The sequence below is a fragment of the Solanum stenotomum genome, chromosome 3 (assembly GCF_019186545.1).
Source record: "Solanum stenotomum isolate F172 chromosome 3, ASM1918654v1, whole genome shotgun sequence".
In the NCBI taxonomy this organism is placed as follows: domain Eukaryota; kingdom Viridiplantae; phylum Streptophyta; class Magnoliopsida; order Solanales; family Solanaceae; genus Solanum; species Solanum stenotomum.
Window position 1 is genome coordinate 66,436,636 of NC_064284.1, and position 12,581 is coordinate 66,449,216.

At 32.6% G+C, this 12,581-nt stretch overlaps 1 protein-coding gene across 1 annotated transcript; it reads left to right on the plus strand.

Moving 5' to 3' along the window:
* Positions 1-4,410: 4,410 nt before the first annotated feature.
* Positions 4,411-10,168, plus strand: LOC125860176 (putative late blight resistance protein homolog R1B-16). Its single transcript, XM_049540073.1, has 3 exons — positions 4,411-4,511; positions 6,038-9,992; positions 10,026-10,168. Exons 2-3 carry the CDS (start codon positions 6,054-6,056, stop codon positions 10,059-10,061), a joined length of 3,975 nt encoding a protein of 1,324 aa, XP_049396030.1. The 5' UTR covers positions 4,411-4,511; positions 6,038-6,053; the 3' UTR covers positions 10,062-10,168.
* Positions 10,169-12,581: the final 2,413 nt, after the last annotated feature.

Below are 12,581 nucleotides of genomic sequence, written 5' to 3' on the forward strand. Positions count from 1 at the left end.
GAAAGTTACATCAAAATATTATAAATCATAATAATTAATAATTAATAACTTAAAACATTTTTTAAAAAAAAATTAAAATTTGGATGACACTCCAAATTTTATTTGTGTGACATAAATTGAGACAACAAAAATAACATATATTGCGTCCATTTTAATTTATTTGTCGTTTTTTTTTGGGTTTTTTATATTTAAAAAATGCGTAAAAATATTATAAATCATGATAATTGACAACATAAAATATGTTTTGAAAAAAAATACAAAAATTTCCACTCATTCTTTAAGTAAATCTATCGTAAAAATACTATAAATCATGATAATTGACAACATAAAATATTTCAAAAATGTTGTATGTGGATAGTCTTATTGTGCCTTGGCGTCAAATAAAGTACAAGTTTGTGATAAAAAAACTTATTCCTTTATCCACGCAAACAATCGCTTCAATATCTCCGTTATTAGCCCAAAACATACCATTTATATTATTGGGCGTATGCACGGGCAACATTACCTAGTAGTAAAAATATAGTATGACATTTGAGTCCCCTCCGAATACAGAGTCGTCTATGTTAGGGAGCGTTTCACCCCCAATGTGGGACTTTATTACGTCGTGAATCCAAATTGTATCGGGCTCCAATGTGGGTACCAGGGTGGAAACAAAAAAAATGTATATAGTACGACATGAAATGAATAAATAAGGGCATTTGACCCTTAAGAACCAAAAAAAAATCATTTTTTTGTATTATGATTGGGCCTGTTCTGAGAACAGACTCCATTCACAAGATATATGGAAGAATTATCACCACTCCTTTTTTATCCTTGTTTGATTTATGACATATGATTTATCCTTTTTTGAATTGTGTTTTTTTTTAAATATAAAATCTTATTCATAAGTTTATATTTTGTAAAACAAATAAATCATTATTTTCAGTTTTACAAAAATAAACTCATGTTCGACGTGAATAGATTGTCTGTCGTATCATGTGAAAGAATTACTAGTTACTACTATTGTTGACTAGTGAATCTTTATAAGTTTATGTACATTTGAAAGTTAAAGATATGTAATTCATCGATGCGATGCTATAGGATATTATGATATCTTGTTTACGAACGATGATTTACTCATTCGGTAAGATTGCATAAGAATTAATTTTCAGAGTTTTCACAACTTGTGAATTTTCTTATTTATGAGAAAAAATATAACTTCATGTCCGACCCAATACCCACAAAGAATGCCAAATGGACTGTGCAAATGCCTCACCGGGTATTTGATGGGATTCCAGATGAATGTAAACCTAACCTTAACCTGGAAAGGCTAGAATCACATTTGTTGGAATTCCAGTTTAAGCTATAATAATGAGTTGAATGATTTTGATCTGTTGAAATATATGGATTGCCTTGGAAATATTCTAAATGATCTGGAAAGGGGTTAGTCCTTCCATCCCCCAAAAAAACTTGCAATACATCGATTTATAAAGAAACTGAAAATTGTTCAAAAAAAATTGAGAGTTCTGAAATACACATATGCCACAGAGATATATGGTTACGTCAACTATGAGAAGCTGATATTATAATCATCAATTAAAATACAAACAATTTTGGCATTAGATAAAATGTAAATTACTATTTTAATTATGTTCACTTTAAAATATGGGTAGAATCTTTGGTTGCTAGCAATTTCAAAAGGAACTTGAGAGCCATCAGGTTGTTGAATAAATTTTTCATATAACCCCAAGATAGCTTGTAGGACAACATGAAAATGATGACTGATTGACTCTCTAGATCGTCGAAAGATGAAAGATAGCTCACGATTTGTCACATTATGTACTAGCAAGTAAAGTGTTTTTGCAACTTGCTCCTCAACTGTAGCTCGAAGTGTTGGTCTAAGACCTCCTTCTCTAATTAACATCTCACACAAACCAGCAAAAGTTGAAGGGGTCATTCTTAAAAGGCATAATACATATATTGGACCCTAAACTTGGCTTCAAATTTTAACTTTGACCTCCAACTTTCATAGTGCACAAATAGGCACTTTAACTTGTATAAAGTAGAACAAGTAAACACACGAGTCCTACATGACACAATACACGTAGGACACCACATAGGACAAAAAATGACATGTAGGACATGTGTGTCTATTTGTTCTATTTTATACAAGTTAAAGTGCCTATTTGTGCACTATGAAAGTTGGAGGTCAAAGTTAAAATTTGAAGCCAAGTTTAGGGTCCAATATATGTATTATGCCTTCTTAAAATACTACGACAAAGTTCAGTTGAAAATAGATGACTTAGTAATTCATTTCTAACTTGCTCTCTCTCAAGCCTTATATCATGTGTGATCGTACGCTGATCTTTTTCGATTTCACATGCATAAGTCCAAAACCAAATTACTACTAAGAGCTCAGCATATGAAGCTAAAGAGCTCAGTTGTCCCAATGTTTGACTACTATCTCGATTATTTTGATCAACCATCTATAATAAAATTAAGGAAGATACATCAATCAATTAAATTATACATACAAAAATAAATTTACATAAAAATTACACAAGATATATAAATTATGCATCAGCCCATTAAAGTTTTCATGGACCTTACTTTTATTTGCCTTGTTAATCTCAACTTCTAGCTTTTTCATGGCCAATATTCTACCTTTATCTCACTTTAGTATTACTATTATTAGGGGTGTTTACGGAGCGGTTTGAATCGGTTATTGTTCAAAATCATATACATGAAATCGAAAAGATAAATGTTCTCACCTTGAGCATTTTCGCTTTCATAAGTAAATTATAAATAAATTTTGACGAGATATATAAGATCTTTAAAATTGTTTATAAAAATAATATATTATGTATGTATAATAATAAAATATATGTATATAATTTATCGGTTCGGTTCGATTATATATTCAATTTTTTGAACAAAATCAACCAAACCAATACTATAGTTTTTTAAAAATCTAAAACCAAACACAAATAAAATTGGTTTATCAACAGCCTCTAGTTCTGCATATTATCAGACATGTATTCTTAAAGCTTCTTGTCATATTGAATGTAGCGTCTCCTCAACTTGCATCCAGGAGAAGTTTTCTTTTTTTTGTTATTTACTTCTTGTTCTCTTTATTATCTCCATATGAGTGGACAAAGTTGGAATTAGATTCCTTCTTGAAGTGGAGATGTGGCTGTTTTTGGGATAGTATGATGTACCAATATGTAGAAGAATCTGATCTCATTCTTTTTAGATTTTTTCTTTTTGTATATCTTTTTATTTTAGAAAATTTTTTCAATGAGTACTTGCTATCCTACTCACCATCTCTGATAAAATTAGTGCATCTCTGCATTATGAATGTTCTACGAAAATTTATGGATACCAATTTAAGATAAGCATGCATGTTCTATGCAAAAAACAAAACAAGATAATAATTAAATTTATAATTATTATGCAAACAATAAAAACTATCAACTTAAACCATTGTGGTGTAGCCTAAAAAGTAGTTGAAAAGATTGGTTGTGACATATAATGAGTCTGGGAAAAGCACAACACAATAATAATCAACATAAAAAAAGATTATGAACAAAAATTAAGTACATGTAACTTTTGTATTTGTATAATGTAAAAATCTGCAAAAAAAAACATATAAAACAATATGTTGAAAGAGACAAAAGTATAGAAAAAAGGAAAGAACGTATGCTTTAAAAAAAAAAAGAAAAAAGAAGAAAGAGGAAGAACGACGATCAAACCTAGTAGGAACAAAACAGCGTAGTAGTTGTTGGGTAGGAGATTTGACTGGAATTAAATAATATAGGGTAAAGGGTAAAATAGTATTATGAAATATTAAGTAAGGATATAATTGGAAAAGAAATCAAGTAATAATGGGAACACACCAAATCGGTTGTTTCATAAAATGGGGGTTTTCATTGTTACGTAACAACGAAATTTAACAATACAATAAATACATTTTAAGTAACAATCAAAACAAACATCATATGTATGGTAACAATACAATACAATGGGTAACAATGATTCAAACAGAGTGTTAATTAAATGCTAAGCAATTATCAAAGAAGTACATAGTTTAAGTATAAAACTAGCAAACCGGATTTAATTTTAGGGGATTTTTCTACGGAGTCGTTTGGCGTGTAGTATGAGGTATAATAATTTTGAGATAAAATATAGGATTATTTTATCCTACATTTGATTGGAGCTATTAGGTATGATGATAGAAATAACTTGTTCCCAACCAAACGAGCCCTGAAAAAAAGACAAGTAATATATTTGTATTATTGAGGCACTTTACAGATACCACCTAAAGCAACTTGCTACTACAATTCATCTCTTGTTAGGTATAAAAATTATTAGAGAGAGAGAAGAAGACTATTCCTTCTTCCTTCAACCTTCAAACCTTCATCCATTTTATTTCAAAGAACTTTTTTCTAATTTTACCTATTATGTAAACTCGGAAATATATCTTTGTTGGAATCCAAATCTGAGAATTATTACTCTCTGTTTTACCTCATAAGGTTTGTTTTTTCTCTTGATGATCAAACTTGCTTTCAATATTAATTATCATCTCTTTTGCTCCTATTTATCATTGGATCAGAAATTGAAGATACTAGTTAACTAACTGTAAGTCATCTTTTTCCCATAGATACATAATTAGAGAGTTGATTTCTCAAATGGTCCACTCAATTAATAGTTACTATCTCATAAATGAAAACAAGAAGAAAGACGATTTTATGAGATAATAATTGTTAGTTACATGAGAATACGAAAAGGGTAAATAAGATGTAAAATGGTAAATATGAAAAGAGTAAATGGTACATAAAGATGTATCATATATATATATTAGTATTAGTATTAGTATAGTACTATAAGCATGAACAAAAAAAGTTGAAAGTTGAATTACGATTTTACCCCTTCTATTAATTAAATTGTTATAAAATATTTAAATATTTGATTGTATAAGTTTAATTAAAATGTTAAATGACTTTTAGACTTCCTAAGATTAATTCCTAATTAAATATCTAATTTATTAATATTTATCATCTATAATCTATATGTATATAATTATATATATATATATATATATAAAAAGAATAAAATAAAAAAAGTCTATACCTAAATTGCTATACTTTTCCTCTTCTCATAACTTTTTCCTTTAATATAATTTATGTGGATAAAGTATTATCCTTTATGATAAATAACGAAATTTAATAATTTGAAGGGTGCAAATCTGCAAAATGGAGACACACACATTGATAATGTCCTCTTGATTATTATTAAAGAATGACTCTAGCTTCACAAATTTAAATTCATTGATGCTTAATTACGTGATAAGAACTTTAGTTGTTTTTTTTACGTAGTTTGCTAACTTTAATTTTCTTTTTCCTATTCTTCATTTATTTACTATTATTTTCTAATTACTTATTCAACTTTTATACTCTTAATATTCATAACTCTCATCTTTTCATATTTATAACCTCTAAATATTTAAACTAACACTTTAAGGTATCTTTTGATATTCCTTCTATTCTATCTATATAAATTCAACTTCTTTATCTCATGAAATCCCTACCAAGATTATTAGGCTATTATTATTTTTATTCTATAGTTAAAGTAGATGAAGAAGACTCTTGAATTTTGATAGGATATGGAAGGAATTGATAAGAACTCGGAGAGTTAAGTACTAATTTTGTACTTATTTTTTCATCTATATATGTATCAGTCTTATAAGAATAATGTCTACCTTGTATTTTTTCTTAAATCTGTTTCTTTTTGTCTTTTTTTTTTCTCTATTAGACTTCTTAATTTAGTTTTCTATGAATGTTTTATTGTCGTAAGTCTTTATAGTTATTTTGTGATTGTTGCATTTTATTGTTCATTACAATTTACATATATATATTTTCATGAAATTTCAGTCATTCTAATGTATCTATAAAAATTCACATGAAACACACGTGCAAAGCACGTGCTCAGAAACTAGTAACTTTTCAAAAGCATTAAGATAGCTTCAAGAACCTAATTCCAAAAGTTGGTGAACTTGCAGGAATTTTCTACAGAAAATGGCTGAAAATGTGGAGGATTTGTGGCTTAGGTCGCAAGTTCAGGCCCCACACCATGCAAAGCGAAGCCCGGTATTTAAGTGGAGAAGGGTAGAGGGGCGCGCCCATTATCCACCGAGTTTAGACGGCTGTGATTGGTCCACATGGCGGGTCACAGACGGATTTCTCGGTTATCAAAAAAAAAAAGTGGTTGGAAATGAAATTGAGGAAATGTTAGACCACCTGAGAAGGATCAAGAGTGGAGGTAATTTGGATTTGTCCAAGATATGGCGAATTAAGGAACTTGAAATGGTGCTAAGAGTTTTTAGAACCTTTATAAAGTGTCATTATGTTCTTATGCCTGATTCCTTAGTTGAACTCACAAAGAGTGCCAAATTGACTGGGAAAATGCTTCACCGGGTATTGGATATTATTCTATATGAATGTGAAACTAACCTTAATCTGGAAAGGCTAGAATCACATTTGTTGGAATTCTTTGAAGGTAATACCAGTTTAAGTTACAATTATGAGTTGAATGATTTTGATCTGTCGAAATATATGGATTGTCTGGAAAAATTTCTAAATGATGTACTGATGATGTTCTTGGAAAAGGGTAAGTCCAGCCATCCCACAAAAAAACTTGCAATACATCGATCTATAAAGAAACTGAAAATTGTTCAAAAGAAAATGAGATTTTTGAAATACATATATGCCACAGAGATAAATGGTTATGTCGACTATGAGAAGCTGGAATGTTTGGAGACTCGAATTCAGCTCATGACTAACAATGTGGGACAATATTGTTTGGCCGTATTAGATTATGTTACTGAGGATGAAGTTAATGAAGAAAATGACATCTTTAGTAAACCTCCTTATCTATTATCATTGATTGTGTTTGCGGAGCTGGAAATGAAGAAGATTTTTCATGGTGAATTAAAGTCTTCAAAGTTAACTCAATCAAAAACTTTCAAGGACAAGAAATTACCAAAAGTATTTTCACATCATCTCCACAGTCTGCTAATGTATCTCAAAAACAAAAAGCTCCAGAACTTTCCTAATAATATCTCTGCTCAAAATATTGATGTGGCAATAGAGTTCTTGTTGGTTTTCCTTGATGCTGATGTGTCAAATCATGTTATTAATGGTAACTGGTTGAATGAGGTCTTGTTAAAGGTTGGAGCTATAGCGGGTGATGTTCTATATGTAATTCAAAAGCTTCTTCCTAGATCTATAAACAAAGATGACACTAGCAAAATAAGTCTTTGCTCAATACAGATATTGGAGAAAACTAAAGATCTGAAGGAACAAATTGAGACGTACTATAAATCCTTAAAATTCACCCCATCCCAGCTCCCCTCCTTTGGTGGATTGAGCTTTCTGGATTCTCTTTTAAGGAAACTGAATGAGATGTCGAAATCTAAATCTGATTTAGATTTCCTGATGAAACCTCTTTTAGGGAATTTGGAGAAAGAGCTATCATCTCTTACATCCGTTTTAGAGAAGGAGCTATCATCCATTTTCAGAGATGTCTCAAAGGTGCACCATGAACATAAAATTCTTAAAGATCTTCAGAGACGTACCCTCAATTTGGCATATGATGCTGAGGTTGCCATTGACTCTATTCTTGCTCAGTATAATGCTTTTTTGCATATTTTTTGCTCACTTCCTACAATCTTAAAAGAAATCAAGCAAATTAATGCAGAGATGACTGAGATGTGGTCAGCGGACATTCCTCTTAATCCTCACTACGTGGCTGCTCCATTTAAACATCTGCCAGATCGACATAGTAATCCTGTGACTGATGAGGAGGTAGTGGGTTTTGAGAATAAAGCAGAAGAACTAATTGATTATCTGATTAGAGGTACAAATGAGCTAGACGTCGTCCCAATTGTAGGCATGGGGGGACAAGGGAAAACCACAATTGCTAGAAAGTTGTACAATAATGGCATCATTGTTTCTCGCTTTGATGTTCGAGCATGGTGCATCATTTCTCAAACATATAATCGGAGAGAGCTATTACAAGATATTTTTAGTCAAGTTACAGGTTCCAAAGACAATGGAGATAACGATGACGTTCTTGCCGACATGTTGAGGAAAAGACTAATGGGAAAGAGATATCTCATTGTATTGGATGATATGTGGGATTGTATGGTATGGGATGACTTAAGGCTTTCTTTTCCAGATGTTGGAATTAGAAGCAGAATAGTCGTAACAACTCGACTTGAAGAAGTGGGTAAGCAAGTCAAGTACAATACTGATCCTTATTCTCTTCCATTCCTCACAACAGAAGAGAGTTGCCAATTGTTGCAGAAAAAAGTGTTTCAAAAGGAAGATTGCCCGCCTGAACTACAATATGTGAGTCAAGCAGTTGCAGAAAAATGTAAAGGACTGCCCCTAGTGGTTGTCTTGGTAGCTGGAATAATCAAAAAAAGGAAAATGGAAGAATCTTGGTGGAATGAGGTGAAAGATGCTTTATATGACTATCTTGACAGTGAGTTCGAAGAATATAGTCTGGCGACTATGCAGTTGAGTTTTGATAACTTACCCGATGGTTTAAAGCCTTGTCTTCTTTATATGGGAATGTTTTCGGCGGACGCAAGAATTCCAGCATCTAAATTGATAAGTTTATGGATTGCTGAAGGATTTGTGGAGAACACTGAATCTGGGAGATTAATGGAAGAGGAAGCTGAAGGTTACTTGATGGATCTCATTAGCAGTAACGTGGTAATTGTTTCAAAGAAAGGTTATAATGGTAAAGTCAAATACTGCCAGGTTCATGATGTTGTGCATCACTTTTGCTTGGAAAAGAATAGAGAAGAAAAGTTTATGCTTGCAGTGAAGGGCCAATATATCCAGTTTCAACCCTTGGATTGGAAGGGAAGTCGAGTGAGCTTCAGTTTCAGTGAAGAGTTTTCCAAGTTTGCATCTCTGGTTTCCAAAACACAGAAGCCTTTCCATCAACACTTGAGGTCATTGATAACGACCAATCGAGCAAAATCTATTAATGTGATTCCCTTCTGTCAGATTAGTGAATTGCGACTTCTTAAAGTCTTGGATTTGAGTTCTTACACTGTGGAGTTTTTGTCGTTAGCTACATTCAAACCACTAAATCAGCTGAAGTACCTAGCAGTTTGGGCAGATAAATTCTATTTTGATCCAGGAACACATCTGCCCCATATAGAAACTTTAATTGTGGAGAATTTTTATTTTGGTGTACGGTTACCAGTGTCTTTTTTGGAAATGGAAAAATTAAGGCATGTTGAGATTAGGGAAGCTGAATTTGATAAGCAGGGGCTCTTTGAAGGATCCTCTAAATTGGAAAATTTGAGGATATTAAAGAAAATTGTTGGATTTCCAATTGATAGGGTGGATGTGTTATCAAGGAGGTGTCCTAATCTTCAACAACTTTATATCGAATTTGATGGACATTCTGCAGGTTCTTTTTGTCTCACATTGGAGAATCTTACCCAGCTTCAAATACTTTGCGTTTCCTTTGAGCGGCCCCACATCATTGTATCTGGGTTGCAATTGCCTTCAAATTTAAACAAGTTGGTACTTAAAGGAATTCATATAGAAAGTGTTATTCCCTTCATTGCGGGACTACCAAGCCTGGAGTATCTCCAATTACAAGATGTGTGTTTTCCTCAATCAGAAGAGTGGTGCCTTGGAGATATCACGTTCCATAAACTTAAGTTGTTGAAACTGGTGCAGTTAGGTATCTCAAGGTGGGATGCCTCGGAGGAATCATTTCCCTTGCTTGAAACACTTGTTATAAAAATGTGTGGTCACCTAGAGGAGATCCCACTTAGCTTTGCTGATATTCCATCATTGAAACAGATTAAATTGATTGGGCCCTGGAAAGAATCTCTGGAGGATTCAGCTGTGAGAATTAAGGAAGAAATCGAAGAGATTGAAGGATGTGATCGTATACACCTCGTCAAAGAACCGACAGATTGGGAGGCATATAGCAATTTGTCGCTGCTGGATTGGGAGGCATATAGCAATTTGTCGCAGCTGTGCTTATACTGAAGTCTATTTTGTAGCTAGCCCATTCTCTTATATTGTAACACTACTACTGTTTGTTATGTTTGTTTTGATTGATGAACTCTTTTTATGCATGTATGGTTGGAGACAAAAAAAAAACCACCCTTTTTGCAACATAATTCTCTTGTATGCGTAGTTGGTTCTTGGTTCAACTAATACGCACAATCATTTCACTTCTAAGTTGTCCGCTTGGGACCAAAGAATCGGTATTAAGACATCAATTCTAATCCACCTAAAATCGATCAAAATCAAAACTATACACCTTTTTTGAAGTGCAATTTCTGATGTTTTTTTTTACTCTAAATAGTTTGTTTCTTTTTATTGTTTTTTAAAGATTTTTTGATGTTTAAAATTATGTAGATCTTTTATTTTCATTATTTCCATCAAATTTTTTATAGATATAAATTACTAAATATACTTGGATCTTAACTTTTGTCAATCAATTCATACTTGGGGACTATTTTGAATCTTCCTCTAATATAAGGGATCATTTTTGTCATTTTTAGTTCTCCCTTGCAATGGCTTACTCTAGAATAGCAGAAGAAAGGTGTTGAGAGAATCATCAGAAAAGTCGATGTCGATTCTGTGGGAGAAGAGTGGAACATGGCGGTGGTTAGTGAGGAGAATGAAGGAATCGAAGCCGTTCTTCATCTGATTCGCCACCGTTTGCGGCGTCATTCCGGGGATTATTGGTTTCTGCGTTATGTCAGCCACCAATACTCACAGTCCTGAACTTGATGCCAAACTCCGGAAGAACGCTCGCCCCGAAACCCTAGTATGTTCACTTCCCCTTCAAATACTCTTATTGCTAAAACTAGATCAGGTTGTGCTTCATGTGTGTTGTACCTTCTGCTGTTTTAGCAATATGGGAAATTACTTAGGATTATCAATCGCCTAATAGTATTGTAATTGCTCTGATTCATATGTCTTGTAGCTTCTGCTACGTGAAATTGCTTTGACATTAACATAGAGTCCCTTCACCAAGTAGTATTGTTATTACCAGATGAGTATCTGATTCATATGTGTTGTAGCTTCTGCAGTTTTGGTTGTATGTAAATTTACTTGGCTTATTGTGTGTTGTACTCCGTTTGGCCTTTGTTTTTGCCTAGCTAACTGTTATGGACGGATGAGTATCTGCTTTATATGTGTTGTATATTGTGGTTTAATGATTGGATGGAAATTCTGCTGTCATTAATATTTCCTAATGTGTATTAGAGTCTTCTTTTCTAGTAGTATTGTTATTACCAGATGAGTAACTGATTCATATGTGATGTATCTTCTACAGTTATGATTGTACGTAAATTGACTTGGTGTTATCGATTCTTATTGTGTGTTCTTTAAAAAAATTCTGGTATGGAATTATAGTCCATATAATTACAATTATGAATTAAGAGTATCCATTAACTATAATCTAAAAGAGATAGACCATCAATCAGTTGATTCGTTGTTATTCATTGAATTAATCCGTTATAAAAATATCAGAAAAAGAAGGGAACATGGTTTTTGCTAACATGAACTGAATTTTTTTAACAATTTTTCGTAAAAAATGTATCTTTATCCCAGAACCTCGAAGGAAAGAAAAATCATTCTTTGCTTTGACTTCCTTTGGCTGCTACTTAGCTGAGTGTTATTGCAGGAGCATCTTCAATCTGGTAGGATGAGTGTATCTGTTTCACATGTGTTGTACATTCTGCTGTGATGATTATACCGAGAATTGCCTTGTTGTTATCATTTTCTAATGTGTTTTAGAGTCCCCTCACCTAGTAGTATTGTTTTTATCAGATGCATATTGATTCATATGTGTTGTAGCTCTTTATTCATTCAGTGGGCAATAAACTGCACAGTTTTGACAATTTATGCCACTTGGGGTACCAACCTGACATATAGTTTATTCACGCTTGATATTTATATATTTTATTACAAGAATCCTAAATTAAAATGAAAATATGCATAAGATCAAGAAGTATCAATTGATGTTGGACCCATACTTAATATGAACTTAGTTTTCAGAGAGACAAAGAAGTGAAGGCATGGATGGTATGTTGAGGAACTGGGGAATACATTATAAGTGGAGCGGAAGAGGACTGGGTTGAAAGACCTTTTACTGAGAAAAATGTATGGCTTGCTATCTAAGCAGTGTACGAAACGAAGTCTCTGGAATTTGATAGTTTCATCAAGGGCTTTTTGTTGAATATGTTGACCTATCATTTTTTTCTTAATGAAGTAAGTAATATCATTAGCAAGCATCCGAAGATGCAAATAGAACATAGTAACAAAGAGGGTGATTTGCTAGCTCCATTAAAGGCATCAAGATGATGTTGACCAATCATTAAGGAAGATTCAAAGACCAGCTTCAAGTATTTCCTTAAGGTGGAGAAACTAGATGGTAGCTTAACTGTGATTTTTATTGCTATAATCCCTGAAGAGGAAAGGGTGTTGATTAGAGTCTTTTGACCTCTATTCTATTTGGCAATAGTTACAAGATTATTGCCAAAATCCTCAATG

Bases quoted from the DNA above. Each gene is read 5' to 3' on its own strand.
- LOC125860176 (XM_049540073.1), top strand. From the start codon at position 6,054: ATGGCTGAAAATGTGGAGGATTTGTGGCTTAGGTCGCAAGTTCAGGCC. The intron at 9,993-10,025 runs GCATATAGCAAT...CTGGATTGGGAG, and splicing joins AAGAACCGACAGATTGGGAG to GCATATAGCAATTTGTCGCA.